Genomic DNA, 18,644 nt, shown 5'->3' with positions numbered 1-18,644 from the left:
ATGACATTGTAAGCATATGTCGCTGACCAAAAATCAGTATCGCATGACATAGAAATGTAAAGCAGTATCAAAGTCGGCTGACATTGGCTGTCTGACACTGATAATTTGCAGCCCTGATATCATCCTTTAATAAGTTTTGTCAATTTTGTCAATTTTTCAATTTTGTTAATTTTGTCAATTTTGTCAATTTTGTCAATTTTGTCAATTTTGTCAATTTTGTCAATTTTGTCAATTTTGTCAATTTTGTCAATTTTGTCAATTTTGTCAATTTTGTCAATTTTGTCAATTTTGTCAATTTTGTCAATTTTGTCAATTTTGTCAATTTTGTCAATTTTGTCAATTTTGTCAATTTTGTCAATTTTGTCAATTTTGTCGATTTTGCCAACTTTGTCAATTTTGTCATTTTTGTCAATTTTGTCAATTTTGTCAATTTTGTCAATTTTTTCAATTTTGTCAATTTTGTCAATTTTGTCAATTTTGTCAATTTTGTCAATTTTGTCAATTTTGTCAATTTTGTCAATTTTGTCAATTTTGTCAATTTTGTCAATTTTGTCAATTTTGTCAATTTTGTCAATTTTGTCAATTTTGTCAATTTTGTCAATTTTGTCAATTTTGTCAATTTTGTCAATTTTGTCAATTTTGTCAATTTTGTCAATTTAGTCGATTCTGTCAATTTTGTTAATTTTTTTATTTTTGTTTATTTTGTCAATTTTGTCAATTTTGTAAATTTTGTCAATTTTGTCAATTTGTCTATTTTGTCAATTTTGTCGATTTTGCCAACTTTGTCAATTTTGTCATTGATACTACAAAATAAAAATTTGAGGTAAATTGCACACAAAAAAAATTCTGAGATATTTCTCATCTCCATAGTGTCCCAATTGGGACAACAAGTGCTAATTCCTCTGAATTTGCATTCCGTGGTTTTTGTAGCTTCCGAGTAGCCACTCTGTCACAATTGTTTAAAAGCTCATAAGGTACCGGGAACTCCCTTCTGGCCAGCCCAGCCAATCCCATTCGGCTTTCCACGTGGTATGGCGGGGGCGCAAAACAACACCAAAACACACTTACATCATGCAAATTAGCTAATTTGTCACTCATTCTCGACTGCGCTTTTTTTTACAATCTGTCTTTCTCTTTCTTCTTGCAGGCACCAGACAAAAACCAACCCGAAGGAAGCTTCCACACCCACACGGATAAATTAGCTCGTGGAAACAGGAAGTTCCTGGTCCCGGAAGACAGGCAACAGTGAAAAAAACGTTAAACAACAACAAAACAAAATGGAAACCCTGTACACTGGCCACATTCATGGTTTTCCGCCACCGGCCAACATTACCTATGGCACCTTCGGGACGTCCTGGGGCTCCCAGGGGGGTCTGATAGCACTTGGCGTCGTCCTCGGGAGTTCCGTCAGTTTGGTCGGGCTGGCGTTTGCCTTCATCACGTACAGGTGAGTTAAAATATGGGATGGGGTTTTTGTTTGTGCTTGTGCTTTTCTTCTTAAACTTCGGACGGACAGCTGGGAGAGCTCGATGGGACTTTTGGACTTTGTGCTAAGAGTAATTTAATTATCCTACTATTTGCATTTTTAATGGACTTCCTACACCTACTTCAAAACAAGCAAAAGTTATATGAGGGTTGCTTTAAAAAATCTTGAACTCCTAACAATATCTTTACGAAATATGAAAATTGATGCTGAAGATTGGAATTCTGAATAAAATCTAAATTTCAACTCAAAACTCAATTCTAAACTCTACCGAAGTCTGAGCAATTGAATTCTTGATATAAAGCTTAGTTCTTTTAGAAATGGGACACTTTATTTTGCTTATTGCCCGTTTATAAGTAATCGGACATTCAAAATTTTGACAGCATTTTGTTGCCTTTAAAAAGTACTAACAAATTTTTGCTAGATCCGGAGCTCGTAAGCTGTATTGTCGGTACCGAGGCTATGGGGGAGATGATTTCTGATGAATGACTTATTAATGAACGACTTTACCTATGAAATACCCTATTTCAACAAATTTCAGCGTTTGAATCCTTTACCATGTCAGCTCGTGGCAAGGTTCCGAGCATATTAAAGTATGTACCTATTTGCTGTTTTTTTTTTGGTGTAAAATATAATGATTTGCCAAAATTCTGCTCCTGTGGAAAAAAGCAACAGTACATTGTGCGATTGCCTTTGAAGGAGGCTGTGGTCAACTTAGGCGACAACCGCAACACTGCACGACGTCGATTTTATATGATTGAATCTCGTCTTCAACGCAACAAAGAGCTTTACTTACTTAATGATCCCGCGCCGATCCTCCGGTGCATAGGGCCGTGGTAAAAGACCTCCACTGTTGACGATCCGGAGCCAGCGTCTTCACCTGGTCCCAGTCAAGATTCTCGTCGACAGTTCGGATTTCAGCGGCTAGGCTTCGCCGCCACGAATTTCTGGGTCTGCCTCTTCTTCGATGACCTTCTGGATTCCAATCTAGCGCCTCTCTGCAAATCTCGTTTTCATCTCTTCGCAGCGTGTGCCCAATCCATCTCCACTTACGTTCCCGAATCTCGATTTCTAGCGCCTTTTGATGACACCGGCGATGTAGTTCCTCATTAGAGATCCAGTTGCCAGGCCACCAAGCGCGGATGATATTCCGCAGGCAGCGGTTTACAAATACTTGCAGTTTTCGCGTCGTTACCGCATATGTGCACCAAGTTTCGCACCCGTACAGCAATACGGATTTGACGTTTGAGTTGAAGATTCGGATTTTTGTTCGTAGAGAGATCTGGCATGACCGCCAGATGTTTCGGAGACTCGCAAACGCAAATCGGGCCTTTCTGATCCGGGTTTCGATGTCTTTTCTGGTACCACCATCAGGCGTAATCTGGCTACCAAGATACTGGAAGCACTCCACTTTCTCAACTTGTTGCCCAGCTACCATGAAACTGGAGGGATTTCCTGTGTTGATCTCCATCGACTTGGTCTTTCCGACATTGACTTTGAGACCTGCTGCCTTGGAACTTTCGGTGAGGTCGTCGAGTTTGCTCTGCACATCCGGTTGCGTTTGGGCGAGCAAAACAATATCGTCACCAAGTCAAGATCTATCAGATGCTCCATTGTTGAAGGATTCCACGGCAATCCTCGGTTCGGTGCACAGTCAATCGATCCAATCAGAATCTCATCCATTACGATTAGAAAAAGTAGCGGTGATAGAATACATCCTTGTCTCACTCCAGCAGTTACCGGGATTGGTTCGGACAAGACACCGTCGTGCAAGACCTTGCACGAAAATGGCTCATACTGTGCTTCGATGAGATGGACTAGTTTCTCTGGGACCCCTCGTCGCCTTAGAGCCGCCCAGATGTTTTCATGGTTAAGTCGGTCGAATGCTTTTTCGAAATCAACGAACACCAGCAGAAGAGAGTCCTGGAATTCGTTGATTTGTTCCAGTATGATTCGTAGCGTTGTGATGTGGTCCACACATGATCGTCGAGATCGAAATCCAGCTTGTTGCCGTCGGAGTGTAGCGTCTATTTTCTCCTGGATCCTGTTCAGAATCACTTTGCAGAGTACTTTGAGGGTTGTACAGATCAACGTTATGCCTCGCCAGTTACCGCACTCTGTCAGGTCTCCTTTCTTCGGGACCTTAACGAGGATACCCTGCATCCAGTCGGCCGGGAATGTTGCAGTATCCCAGATGTCAGCGAAAACCTGCTCGGTCTTTTAGCGGCATTCTTGCATTAGTCCTTGCACCACTGAGGCGGCGAGAAATGTCTAAAAGTAATCGGATATCTCCATTGGCGGCGGCTCTTTCTCCCTCTTCGACTAGGGAGTTTGTCCAGGCTCTCTTGTCTCGTCTACAAGCTCGTTTAACTGCCTTTTTCAGCTCCGCATATCGTAAGCGGGCGACTGCTTTGGCTGACCCGGTACATGCCTGCTCAATTCCGACTTTCGCCTTTCTCCGATCATCGACCATCCTCCAAGTTTCATCCGACATCCATTCACTCCTTCTTCCACAAACTTTACCGAGAGTATCATGGCTCGTCGTGATGAAGGCATTCTTGATTCCACACCACTGTTCTTCGACTGTTCCGTCTGTCGGCAGCTCCGAGGCTCGGGATTCTAGCTGTTCAACGTATGCCCTTTTCACCTCTGGATTCTCCAACCGGCGGACGTCGTATCGACACCCGACTTTCTCCTCGCGCCGTTGGACACTCGCAACTCTCAGTCGTATCTCGCCAAGGACGAGGTGATGGTCAGATGCAATGTCTGCGCTTCGCTTGTTGCGGACATCAAGAAGGCTCCTTCTCCATTTTCGGCTGATGCAGATGTGGTCAATTTGATTTTCTGTTCGGCCATCTCGGGATACCCAAGTGACCTTATGTGCTGGTCGATGGGGGAAGAGCGATCCACCGATCACCATGTTGTTGTTGCCACAAAATTCTACAAAAAGTTCTCCGTTTTCGCTCATCTGTCCTAGGCCATGGCGCCCCATGATGCGCTCAAGGTCCTGATTGTCGGAGCCAATCTTTGCGTTGAAGTCGCCCAGATGGATTTGAATGTCACCCTTCGGAATTCTCTCAACCACGCTGTTCAGTTGACTGTAAAACTGCTCTTTCTCCTGCAAGTCGGCAACGTCAGTTGGCGCATAACACTGGACCATTGTAAGGTTTCTAACCCGTGTTCTGAATCTGGCTACGATTATTCTTTCGTTTATCGGTTCCCATCTAATGAGGGCCGCGTAGGCCTGCGGGCTTAACAGGAAACCAACTCCTCGTTCCCGAGTAGCATGTTCTCCTCGTATGCCAGAGTAAAGCAGGACTTGCCCGGATTGTGTCTTGTGTTCTCCAGTATTAGGCCAACGGACTTCGCTCAGTCCCAGAATTTCAAGCTTGAGGCGGCTAGCCTCTCTAGCAAGTTGTTCCAGTTTGCCTTGTTGGGCAAGGGTTAAAACATTCCAAGTTCCAATTCGTGTCCGTGTTTTCATGCTAAAAGTCGTTGCCAAAGTTCCAGGTCGGTCATTTCTTTCGGATTCCGTAACAATTTCAAATCGGGAGCAGTAGGTTGTTAGCCTAAAGTCCCTATCCCGCGATGGGGCTGCCATCTTGGACTTAGCTGGCGGGAGCCGCATTTCATAAATTCAGCCGCTCGCTGCGAGACAGACGCTGTTTGAGCCGCCCCTGACCTGGAGAACAGACGCTCGGTTGTTGTTGCACGCCGCCCCTAACCTGGGGAACAGACGCGTGCGGCCACCTTCTCAGTCTGCATGCGACCAAAGCATCCACCGGGGTTGGGTACCCGATCTCCGCTTAGGTTACTCGCACCCCAGCCGGCACCGCGGGGAGGTAGAGATAGGAGTTGTGAATAAGAGGTGATATGACCACTATGGGGTCTCGTGTTGCACATTATCCACCGTTTACCAGCCAAAGAGCTACAGATTCAATATCGGGACTTCATGGCGGAATACGAAACCCTCCGCCACATGCAGCGTGTGGCGGACACAGCTGAATCCGATTCTTCCCGGTATTATCTACCTCATCATCCCGTAGTTCGAGAAACAAGCTCTACTACAAAGGTGCGAGTTGTTTTCGACGCCTCGTGCAAATCAGCAACTGGAAAATCCCTGAATGGTGTGCTCATGGTAGGCGCAGTCATCCAGGACGATTTGAGAGCCATCATTCTGAGGTCCAGGCTTCACCAGTTCATGCTCATTGCTGACATCAAGCAGATGTATCGTCAGATACTGGTAGACGACAGAGACATCCCACTTCAGCGGATTTTTTGGCGGAACTCCCCGGAACAACCGCTAGAAACCTTCGAGTTGAATACGGTCACCTATGGTACGGCCAGCGCACCGTTTCTTGCTACCAGGGTCCTGCAGCAACTAGCCGAAGACGAAGAGACGAATTTTCCCGAAGCAGCCAAGGTCCTCAAGAGGGATGTTTACGTAGACGACCTCTTCACCGGCGGAAGTTCTCCAACGAAGGTAGCTGAGCTACGGATTCAGCTTGACCAGTTATGCAGGAGAGGCGGATTTGAATTCCGAAAGTTTGCCTCTAATTGTGAACCGGTTCTCGACGGCATGTCTCCTGAAAGACGTGCAATTCAATCCTCGGTCGAACTTGCAGCAGATCAGTGCATCAAAACCCTGGGCCTACATTAGGAACCAACAGCTGACAACTTGCGGTTCCACATCCAACTACCGAAGCAACCACCAGACACCCTCATGACGAAACAAATAGCTCTGTCGCAAATCGCTCAACTTGTTGATCCTTTAGGTCTGGTTGGGTCAGTAATCGTAACCGCTAAAATCTTCATGCAGACGCTGTGGAGCCTTACTTCCGAAGACGACAAACCTTGGGGCTGGGATCAACCGCTGCCAGATTCTCTCGCCACTTACTGGATCAAGTACTACTCGCAGTTGCCTCTGCTTGAGCAACTTAGAATCCCTCGATGTGTTGTTTTGCCCGATCCATGTAACGTTCAGCTTCACCTATTTTCGGACGCATCGGAACAAGCTTATGGCGCCTGTGCGTATCTCCGATCGACCGACGCGTCCGGGAATATTCTGCTAACCTTGTTGACGGCCAAATCGAAAGTTTCTCCATCAAAAAGCGCAGTTTTCCTCGTCTCGAGCTCTGCTGAGCACTAGAAGCGGCTCAACTGTATCAAAAGGTCTATTCCGCTTTCGAAGTTCATTACGTTCTTCTGGGTCGATTCTACAACAGTTTTAGCCTGGCTTAAGGCTACCCCGTCAGTATGGACTACGTTTGTGGCGAATAGAGTATCCAAAATCCAGCTTGCTACGGTAGACACCTCCTGGAACCATGTTGCAGGGCAACAGAACCCAGCAGACCACATCTCTAGAGGCATCGAGGCCGAAGCGATTCTCTCGTGCGACCTCTGGTGGAAGGGTCCACAATGGCTCCAATCTGAATCATCGTTTTGGCCTGTAAATCAGCCTGGCCAATCGTTTGAAACGCAGCTTGAATCCCGATCTTCCCCGAATCAATTTCTGGCATCAACAGCAGTGTCCGTACCAGCAGATCCTTCCTTCGTCGACCTTCACATCGAACGGTTTTCATCTTTCCAACATTTGTTGCAAGTAACGGCATTCTGCCTTAGAATTTCTTCGAACCGCCCCAGCAAACGACAGGAATTGACCAACAATCTGTCGACGACCGAAATACAGAATGCAGAGTTCGCCTGAATTCGGTTAGTCCAGCTCCAGGAATTCGCCAGTGAAGTCAGTGCTCTTCGTCAGTCAAAACCCATCCCTATCAAATCACGGCTTTGATGGTTTACTCTCTTCCTCGATCCAAATGGGGTAATGCGTGTGGGTGGCAGGCTTGACAGAGCGCCAATGACGTACGACAGCAAGCACCAGATCCTGCTCCCATATCACCATCACACAACTGCTCGTTGGACTTCTTCGCCTACGATACTGGATCATAGCGGCCAGAAATCTGGCCAAAGTCATCGTACATCGCTGCACCATTTGCTTCCGAGCTCGCCCTAAATTGGTGGAACAATTTATGGCTGATCTGCCCAAAGAACGGATCACAGCCACTAGTCCATTCACGCTAACGGGGGTGGATTACTGGGGGGCCAATACTGCTTAAACATCGTCGAGCCTCACCAACTAAAGCATTTGTAGCAGTTTTTGTATGCTTCTGTACTAAAGCTGTTCACATCGAGCTGGTTTTCGATCTGACAACAGCTAAATTTGTACAAGCGTTGCGAAGATTCGTCTCTCGTCGTGGTCCGCCTTCTGATATCTACTCTGATAACGGACGATACTTTCTCGGTGCGAAAAATGAGCTAAAACGGCTCATCCGTCAATCAGAGTATTCGCAAAAATTGGAACAGGAGTGCTCTGACTGCAAAATTAGATGGCACTTCAATCCTCCAAGAGCCTCCCATTTCGGGGGATTATGGGAATCTGCCATTCACTCCGCCCAGAAGCATTTCATCCGCATCGTCCGGGACCGACCGCTTTTCTACGATGACATGCAAACCCTTCTGTGCCAGATCTAAAGTTGTCTAAATTCTCGGCCTCTTGTTTCCTTGAGCGACGATCCAACTGATTATGAGGCATTAACACCCGGGCACTTCTTGGTTGGCACGTCATTGAAGGTCATTCCTGATGAAGAGTTCACCGAAATACCGTTCCACCATTTGAAGAAATGGCAACAAATTCAAAATTTGGTCCAGGATCTGTGGCGGCAATGGCACCTGGAATATTCGAACATATTACAACCAAGAAGCAAATGGGTGCACTCACCTGTTTCGATAAAGGAGAACCAGCTCGTCCTCCTAAAAGAAGAAAACATCCCACCGATGCGCTAGCCAACAGCCAGAATTGTTCAGACACGCCCAGGAAGCGACGGAGTTATCAGAGTGGTCACTATGAGAACAGCAAAGGGCTCGTGCACACGACCGTTGTCTAAAATTTGCCTGCTGCCGATTGCACCATCATCGGAGGAAGCAATCAAACCATCCGACGCTGAGCAATCAACAACAGACGAAATTACTGCCAAAGGAGAGCTCCAACTTTCGGATCCAGCGTAGAAATAAAATCCAAGGCATTTTGTGACTTGGATCAGGTGAGTTCCGGTCCAATCTAATTTACCCTTTTGAGGAAGCGCTACCGGGTCTTAAAAATTTGCAGACATTAAATCACAACACGACCGAGACGAGACCGACGAATTTGGACAATCATCATCTTCGCCGTGTTCACGCTGATCGGAATCTACACACTCCGCCGCCTATTTTACCTGAGCAGTCATCATCAGAAACGTTGTTTCTGAAGGGGCCAGGATGTTAGTGCATACACGAATTTGGGTAACCGCGAACCTCCCGGTGATCAATTCTGCTGAGCGCAGAGTTTTTAGCAGGGGAGTGACATCCCTATCCTTTGTCATTGATTTTGACAACCATCAAAATTACGGGCCCACGATTTTGTGGGCCCATAACAAACCTGACATATTGCTGTCAAGGAACCGGACTAGATGTCAAATCCTAGAGAATTATGAATGATTGCACACTAACACAACAATCATTCTGATTCCTCATTGGTTGAAATATTGACTTTTTCCGCTCTGTACTGCTTTGAGAGGAAAACACCATAAACGTTTCTCCCGATGGATAGAAAAAAAGAAAAAGATTCTTGTTTGCAAGAAGAACCAGATTGTCACCCCCTTGTTTTTAGCAGTGGGAGTGATTCGGCATGCTGTGAGTTTTTCGGGAGTTAGGAAACATCAAGAGAAAAAAGAGGTGTTTCCGGCATCCCTAAATTATAAAAGGGGACTTCAGCAGTCATGTGTTTCTCCTTTTGTGTTGAGGCTTGAAACGTCAACATTAGCCGACGAACACATTGTTTACCTTTGAAATTGTTATTTTAAGAAGCTAGAATTTTTTTGTATCGTAAATTTAAGTAAATTAAGTGTAAATAAATAGTTAATTCATTAAAGCTAGTGAGAACAGTAAAAATAAAAGTTGAATTAGTGAACTACAAAAACGAAAGTGTACTTACCTGCCTGAACCGAACCTGAAAGAAAAATTACCTGGAGGAATAATACTTACCGATACTTACCGGGACGCCCGAAGAAGTTACTTACCTGCCCTGCTGCAAAGGAAAAGGAGATCCATTCCGTCGATTCTAAAGGTACTTCCACAAAACGAAAACTTTGGTTCTCGCTGTTTTTAAAAGCCTTATAAAAAGTAATCTCTTCGCAACCTAAGATCTATACTAACTGATTATGCTTTAAGTTGAGTATCATGATGGTTTTACCACTGACCATACTGACTGGACACTCGATTTCGTTTTTTGGATAATTTTTCCAACAGTACGCAATGCCGATTCCTGAGTGCGCATCGATCGATTTGAAGAAATGCTATCCCAGTTAGGAAATGCCACCCAACTTTAAAAATAAAACACGCAATTTCTACGATAAAATCGGGCTAAACAGGACCATTTTTCCTACAGGACATTTTTTACTCATTTTTATATGATTTGTGCTTACGTAAGAACTTTAACTATACACATAACACACGACGTATTACAGGACACGACACATAACGTTCTTACTTAACGGAAAAAGGATATAAAGTTACCTATTTGTCGACCGGTTTCGGGCTCGATGTTGCCCATCTACAGGACGATGTCCGACTGATTACACAAAGGATAATTACTGCTCCAGTTTCATACTTGATGTAGTATTCGTCGAACGCAATTGGCATTATGCGGATTTTTGTTTGATCAGGTTGAAGAGGGGTGAAATGATCGGCGGCTCGTCTTCGTTCATCAACGGTTTTTCGGCGGTGCTGATGAACATCGACTTCCAAGCATTCAGATGTGATGTTTTCCGTACAAACTTCCTAAATTTGACCTTTTTCCAATCGACGGAATGGTCAAACTCTGTTGTGTGGGCGGCAACACTCGATTCCTTAATTCTCCCATTCTCAACGGCATTTTTGTGTTCTTTGAGACGGACTTTGAATTTACGGCGAGTTTGACCAATATAAATAGCCGGGCAGCTGCTGCATGGAATTTCGTAAATTCCGGATCTATCCTCCTCAGGAATCTTGTCTTTAAGCGAGACTAGACGATCTTTGAGGGTGTTTCCACTCTTGTATGCGGTTTTTAGACCATGCTGCAGAAGAATCTGGCTTATTCCGTTAGTCAATTTTGGATAAAACGGTAGACTAACTCTTTGCGATTCTTCTTTTTCCGGTGTTAGTGTTGTTGCATCACTTCGGTGCTTTTTTCGGGCGTGCTTGTGAAGAATTTTACGAACGAAGTCATTGTCGTAGCCATTCACAATTCCTGCATCAAAATTTTTTTGCTTCTCGTCTTCAAACTCTGGCTTTTCCATTGGAATATGGTACAGCCGGTGTGCCATAGAGTGGAAGGCGGCTTGTTTTTGAGCACCAAAGTGATTTGAGTCGACCGTAATATACTTGTCAGTTGAGGTTGGTTTTCGGTAGATTCCAAACTTTATTGTGTTGTCCTCTTTCCTTGAGATCAGCAGATCAAGGAAGGGGAGTTTTCCCTCAACTTCTTTCTCAACCGTAAATTTTATCGATCTATGCTGATTATTTCATAATTCTAGCGTCTGTGGGAGGTAGCGTTCTTTTACAGAAGCGAAAATGTCATCCACGTAGCGCCAGCAGACACGGGGGAAGAGTTTTTCCCTTTTCTCCAAATCGGTCTCATTTTTCGGTGGACATTTTTTGTAAAATTTTTCAGGTTCGCCACCTGTCGTCGGTATTGCGAACCTGCAAAATCTGACAACAAAAAATTAGACAGAAAATAATTGAAGTTTTGTTCTAAGTGTTATGTCAGTGTGGTCAGTGGTTTTGTTTGTTTGTTTGTTTGTTTATTCATTCCAGTAGCGTAAGGTTTACACCTTTTAAAAATACTACATTCGGTGTTTCGATGAGTTTTTATCACTATTACTTCTTAATTACTATGTCCTTTACACAAATTCTAATGATTATTCAAAAAAAGTAAGCATTCCCTCTTAAAAATTGCTTCTGATCTAAAACGCTTCATATCAGCAGGTAATCTGTTCCAATTTACCACTCCCCTGACGAAAAAGGAGTTGCCGTAGACTGTTGTGCGATTTGTAGGAACCACTAGATTTCGCATCCGGCGACCTTGAAGCTGGGAAACCTTCTCAAACAATGTCGGAGGATAACGAGTGACCATGATTTTATGCAGAAACACACAGGATCGAAAAGCATAGAGCTGCTGAAGAGAGCATCCTATTAGATTATTGTGTAGATGACTAACTGAGTCGTAACGGGTCAAACCATAGATATATCGTACGCAAGAGTTTAATGCAACTCGCAGGCGATTCATGGCAGCAGCACTTGGTCTGAGGAGGAGTACATCGGCAAACAAGATATGTGGAAGAATCAGAGCCTTGAATAGTTTCAGTTTGGTGGTTGTTGGTGCAAGGTGTGTTGTAGAATAAAGCGTTCGCAAACAACCATAGATTTTCCCACATTGCTGAGCGTTCATACCATTCCATTGCATGTCATTCTGGAATACATAGCCTAGATTGTTGACCCGATCGACCCACGAAATTGTTATTCCTTCCATTTGCAGATTTTCCATCACTGTGTAGATGTCAATACGTTGTTTCGGCATCAGCATAGCTTTACTTTTACTTTGATTGATAAGGAGTTCGTTTATCCGACACCACGATGCTATTCTTCCCAAATCTTGGTTCATCAACTGGACTAGAGAATTAACAGATCCTCCGATGTTGGTAATGTATAATTGGACGTCATCTGCATACATTTGAATTGAGCAGAACTTTAACACGCTAGGAAGGTCGTTGATGAAGCAGCAGAAGAGTATAGGTCCAAGTACAGATCCTTGAGGTACACCTAAAGTCACTGTCAAACTGTTCGAGCTATATAGAGGAGAGGTCAGGTCTCAAACCTTCAGGCGGAGAGGTTTGTGTGGTCAACCCCGAGTCTTTATGATAAGGGGTCGGGTCTCGAGTCGTAAGAGGAGGGATCAGGCCCCTTACCAACAAGAGGAGGAGTACAAGTGGTCACCTCGAGTCATTACGAGGAGAGGTCAGATTTCAAGTCGTTAGAGGAGAGATCGGGCCTTGAATCGTGCAGCGGAGAGGTAAACCTCGAGTCGATGCGAGGAGGGGTAGGATCTCAAGTCGTTAGAGGAGAATAGCACCGGGGATGTTTGATGAGGTGTGGTTACGTTGTGGAAGCATATCAGATGTAAAACGGGAAGCAATTTTTAGAGGGATGGGGAATAATCAGAAATCGAAATACTTTTAAATACATTCTTCAAGAATTCACACGTATTACAATGATATAAAATCAACAATAAAACTTTAAGAGTGATACATTTTTAAAACATTGGACATTTTCAAAACTTAGCTAGATTTCCTTCAGCTAGCACTGCTACAGCAGGTCCATTCATTGATTGCCTCACGTATACTACTCCTTGTTTAGTGAACACAGATGTCAATTTTCCAGCCTTTTTTAGTTGTAACGCAGCCGCCTTCAATTTCCTTGCTGAGAGAGTCAGGTTTTCATTGATGTACACCCGACGATCCGACGTTAGCCCTAGATGGTTCAGTCTCAGGTCACGACTCCGCAGGTACGCAGCATAAAGTTCGTCTCTAGCGTTTTTCAAGGCAAACTCTACGATCACAAGACTTTCGTCGCCGTCTTTCAATGATCGAGGTTTGATTCGACGAATGTCCACGGAAGGCATGGAGCTCTGCGTATACCCAAGCTTACAACAGATCCGCCCGAAGTAATCTTCCAGATTTTCGCCGGTCATGAAAGGAATACCGCTGATGATGATTTCGTTTCTTTTTTCCAAAGTGCCAATAGAGTGTTGTATGCTGCACACTTTTTCGTCCAACATACGGAAAGTGTCCCGAAATTTTGAAGAGCATTCAGTTTTTAACGAAAGAATGTCCTTTGAAACGGCCTCCAGCTTTCCATCAAGTTCTGATTTCACGGTTTCTATTTTGTGGTTGATGTCATTGCGCAAATCGTCAATCATGTTTTTGGTTAGGGAAGAGGCGGGCTATATGCGCATATTAAGGAAAGCACTCATTTTCTCCCATATTCCAATAGATAGGAGTCTGAAAACTTTATACACATGAGCGGACATCTGTTTTATAAACGTTAGAGCAATTTTTCTGTTAAAATCTCTTACAGTGGTGGGCTAAATGCGCATATTTATGTTTTTAGCTATATTTTATTAACATTTGCAATATTTTGATATTATTGGAGGGGGTGACACTAGTCAAGAAATCCAAAACACCGTGTAGTGTGTACTCGATGAGGTGGCCGGCCAACAGGAAATGCTGCTACGGGACGTCTTGGGGCTCGAGGATTACACCTGGTGAACCGGGTTGCAATGGTGGAGCCGAACCTTCAATTTCGGACCTCGTGGAGCTTTTTCGGGTCCCAAATGTTGCTGAGCGATTGCCTTTGCTCGCAAGGTGGGTGTTGTTGGTCATTTGCCGTTGTCTCGAACCCTTTCGCATGTTTGTCCCCGGTAAGTACAAGAAGAGTGATTGTAGGCAAATTACGGATTTTCTTCAGGTATGAATACAATTTGAACATTAAAAGTTTAAGTTATTTGTGTAGTTTTTGAAAATTTTGTGGCGTGAATTCACGCTAGTATGGACAATTTTTTTTTACTTCATTTACATACCACTTTGATTTCCGGTTAAATCTGTGGAAATGTTTTTAAATGTGTCTCCAAATAAGTTGATGATTTCTTAATTATCTACAATTTGATGTAAGTAGTTTCTCAATTGAACATCTCCTTTATAGTTGTGACATGAATTCACTCAGTTTAAACAGATCAGGGTAGTGGACTGAATTCATTTTACAATATTTCAAATTATTATTTCTAGAAATGTCAATTTTATGTTCACATTTAAAAGTGATATTTTGTTATTCCAACTTGTATTTCCTTATAAAATTTTACAAAAAATCAAAATTTTCGCTCCTTAAAACAACTCCATTAAATATAAACAATTTTTTTTTCTACACAATGAAACAAAACGTAAATATTAAAAAAAAATCCAAACAAATCAGCCCGTACATTTTAATTTTTTGATTGATTGATTGATTGAAATGATTTTCAAAATAATATGTAAAAAAGTAAAAGAAAATGTTTCTATCCTACTTTTTTCTTTCGGTTTTTGTAACCGTTAAGCCGAAAATTCGGCTCAGGTCGAATATTTATTTTTTAAATTTATACAACAACAGACTTTGCAAATTTTTCAAATAATTTTAGAAAATTTATAAAATTTCCAAAAGTAAAATTGAAAAACCTACACATTCACCAAAAACTTCTGGATTTAAGTAAACATCTTAGGTGTATCCGTGTATTTTTCACTGTAAATAACTTTATTCTTTGAGTACCGTTATTCCAGATTTTTTTTTTTATGTATCCAGGCTTGCCCATTCCTGCCTTTTAAATGTTTCCGGTAAATTTGGTGGTATAAATAGACAAGTATCCTTTTCAAATGAAAAAGAGGTAAGATGTAAAAAGTGTTATTATTTTTTTTTTTCATATGTTCAAAATAGCTTAACTCTATTATGGGGATTAGTGGGGGAATTGGACAGGACATCAAACGATCGGAAGACTGATATACAATGGATTGTGGGTTCAAGCCAGCCGGAGTATTTCGACAAATTTAGAATAATGAGTAGGTTACTTTAGAACCTTTTCAGAATTCTTCATTTGTTTCGAACAGTTGGAAGGGAGTGAGATGAGTCAAACCTGTCCCAAACCAGTGGTAACGGACCCCTTGGTTGTGCTGCAAATATTGTTTATGAGTTAAGCATGAACAATATTTGAATATGCGATCGAGACTTCCCGTACCGCCTCGGGTCGAAAGACCTATCAGCCACTGGTGGGTTTTCATACATACATACATACATACATTTGCAATATTTTGATATTATTTAATTGAAAATGGTAGAAACGGATGTTAAGCATACGTCAAGGCTGAAATTTCGGTGAAATTTTTTACATCACTAGTTCTTTTGCATGAAACATTGTTAAGTATGCCATATGGCCATATTTCATGGTAATATTTTGTTCATATTGTAGTTTTATCGGATCAGTATGAAGTTCTTCATTTTTCGCTGTAAGATCGTGATTTGAGCGTAAATTTAATGTTTAAATGATAGAAAGTAAAAAATTTATAAGAATAATCTATTTTTTCTTGATATAGGCATTTAACCTGCCTTGGTATGGGCATTCAGAACCTGTCTCTTATTCCAATATCTTATCATTTACAACTTTGCCAAAAGCTTCAATTTGTTGAATTTCCGATTTCTAGATGAATAAGAAAGAAAAACCATTAAAATTTTTGTTCATAGAATCTGTACGCACGATAACTAAAGTTCAATATATTCTAACAAAACTGACAAAAATCTTGTTTGAATTTTTAAATGTTTTCGACTTCATATAACAATTTAATTTTTTCATGCCATGTGTTAAAGGCCTATTACCCTCAAACTGCACTGATTAGATATGTTGAATCTATAGCCATATCGTCAATCGGCTGTATGCGCATATTACCCAACATGCGCATTTAGGAACACTTCCCCCTACACTAAACTGATTCATGAGCATCGACACGGCGTTCTCAAGGGTGAGTGAGGAAGATTTTTTCGATCATCTCATCTTCGGTTCGAAAACGTTTATTTGTTTTGACGTCGGGGGAGCTCACAGGGCGTCTCACTTGAGGGGACCCAAGTTTGGAGATGCTCACACTCGGTGGGGTTCTTTGTAGGTTCGACATAATAGCGATGAAGATGAGTTCCAGAGATAGCACAAATACAGCCGTTGGAAGACTTCAGCTTGGATGCACTTTTTTAAACAATGGAAGTTTAGTGAGCTAGCGACGAATTGCGGATTTTTAACTGTTTAACTGCTTCCTCAGTCAGATAGTTTTTAAGTGGATAACACGCGGACAAACTTCACTGCCACCGGAAAAGTTTACAATGCGGGTATTTTTGGCGATATACCGCGGGTAAGCATCACTTTTAAAGTTTAAATTTGCGCGTTTTATTAGTGGTACATATTGACCAACCAGTGTACAAAGTATAACATGTATAACTTCGTTTTTGACAGAATTGGCAGCAGGTCTAACACTTTCAAAAAATCTTTTTTTTTTTTATTTTCTTATTAAGAAACATTTCAAGAATGTTGTGTCAAATTTTCAAATCAATTGAAGCAAAACTGTAGAAATTATAGGCCTTTATCTCCTCCTATCTAATACTGCAAGAAAGCAAGAGCAGAAACTTCAAACGCGTTTTTTCTCGACAGCACATTTTTAAAGTCCGTGGATATCGTCATTTGAAAATTACTTATTTTGCTCTGATTTTTTGACTTCAGATGTTACTGTACTGAGATACAGTGTCCACCGCAAATCCTGTTTTCTAAAAGGCATCCTCGAAAGTGCTCCGTCACTGGCTCATTTTTGAATATTTTTCTACGAAAAAATTACTAAATGTTCTTTTAACAATGCTTTGTATAATGCAAAAAATTTTAATTCATTTGTTTGAACGATAGCTCTAGAAAAAAATTGTGAAAATGGTGTTTTTTACCCGTTAGACCCTACCCCCTTAGTGGTTAAAACACAATCAAGTTTTATTAATTTAGAAACAGCTGTATCCACTAAATTGCCCTCAGTTTCTTTTGAAGAATAAGTATTGGACCGAAAAGTGGCAGAAATTGAAGTAGGAGGATGTAGCCACCAAAAATACAGATTAGACAAAGTATAAGTAGGAAAAACAATGAAAAATATCAATTTTAAACCGAGAGCACCAGCTAACAATCGGAAAGCAAACAGAATATAAGTCTGTTCAACTCGAACAACTTATAAACTGTGAAAGCCTTTTGATTAACTGAACTCTAAGACCTGTGCAATTATTTTCGTAATGAGTTTACACATGTTCAACAACTAAACATGAATTCCTTTTTCTGTATGATTAGCGGCAAAATCGTTTCCTTTTATGGTTTTCTCGAAAACCAAAATGTAAAAACATGAAACTAAATCTTGATAACCTTTATACCCACTCCATAATGCTCTCTTGGAATCGATTTCTTTGCATTCAGGCTCACACACAACCACATTAGCGCATTCACGTTAAACGCCAACATTATCGAAATGCAAATTTTATTCCTCTTTATTCGCCTTAATTGTAGATTCAGAAAATTTCCCCAGCTAGGCAGGTGGTTGGTGTGAAACTTTTCCTGTAACTTGAGTTCGTTACAGGGTGTTGGCTGTTGGCACACTAAAGCAGGTAAATAAGCTTAATTATAATCAGCGGAGGGACTTTTGCACGTGCACGTTTAATCGATGCATCCGGAAAACCACATGCATGGCACCCTTCACATCCTGAAGTTCCCTGGTCCTTCTCCCGGAGGGTGGTTGAAATTCACGCAAACTTGACATTCCGGTTCGAGTAATCCATCGAAAAACCGGCATTGTTCACTTTTGTTTCCACTTGGAAAATAAACCGAACTTCTACCTCTGCCGGGTCATGAAAATGAGGGAAAGCTTTCGGAAAAGCGCATGTATGCGAGACTTCATTTCCGGTTCGGTGGGTTTTTCGAGGAGACTTAATACCAAATGTTGCTCGTTGTCGGGACTAGCTTTGAGTGAAGGAAGTGGGATCGATTTTGAAAATGAAAACAGCTGGAGAAGGTTGAAGCTTTTTGAGCTGCTCTAAGCCAGCTACTTTACCCCGATACGAAACGATACGTGTCTTTCGGCAAACTCCCGGTGAGTAACTGCAATCAATGAGGCGGATAAACGATGCAACGTGACTTTGGATTATCGATGAAGTTTTGTAGCGCATGGCAACATCACGAGGAAGGCTTTTGGTGTAGTTAAACATTCGGAAAAGAGCTAATCAGGACGTGCGTTGCATTAGTTATGGTAAGAGTGCCATATTTAAATCGAAGTTTCTTCAACAAGTCGTGCATGATAAAAATTTAATGTCCAAGAATTAAAACGTGAAAATACTGATTTTTTTCAAGCATTAAACCAACAAAAAACAAACGATGCCAAAAATGACAAAAATGACAAAAAATAACACAAATGACAAAAATGACAAAAATTACAAAAATGAC

At 42.0% G+C, this 18,644-nt stretch overlaps 1 protein-coding gene across 1 annotated transcript in view; it reads left to right on the top strand.

Annotated features, from left to right (window-relative positions):
* Positions 1 to 1,151: 1,151 nt before the first annotated feature.
* LOC129757264 (adhesion G protein-coupled receptor L1-like) overlaps positions 1,152 to 18,644 on the top strand; it is a 205,335-nt gene continuing 187,842 nt past the window's right edge. The window contains exon 1 of the mRNA XM_055754426.1: positions 1,152 to 1,447. Within this exon, the coding sequence (XP_055610401.1) occupies positions 1,278 to 1,447 (170 nt within the window). The 5' untranslated portion in view covers positions 1,152 to 1,277. The remainder of the gene's footprint in view (positions 1,448 to 18,644) is intronic.

The sequence above is a fragment of the Uranotaenia lowii genome, chromosome 3, assembly GCF_029784155.1.
Source record: "Uranotaenia lowii strain MFRU-FL chromosome 3, ASM2978415v1, whole genome shotgun sequence".
Lineage (NCBI taxonomy): Eukaryota > Metazoa > Arthropoda > Insecta > Diptera > Culicidae > Uranotaenia > Uranotaenia lowii.
Note: the sequence above shows the minus strand (reverse complement) of the source record. Positions and strands in the feature narration are given on the sequence as shown.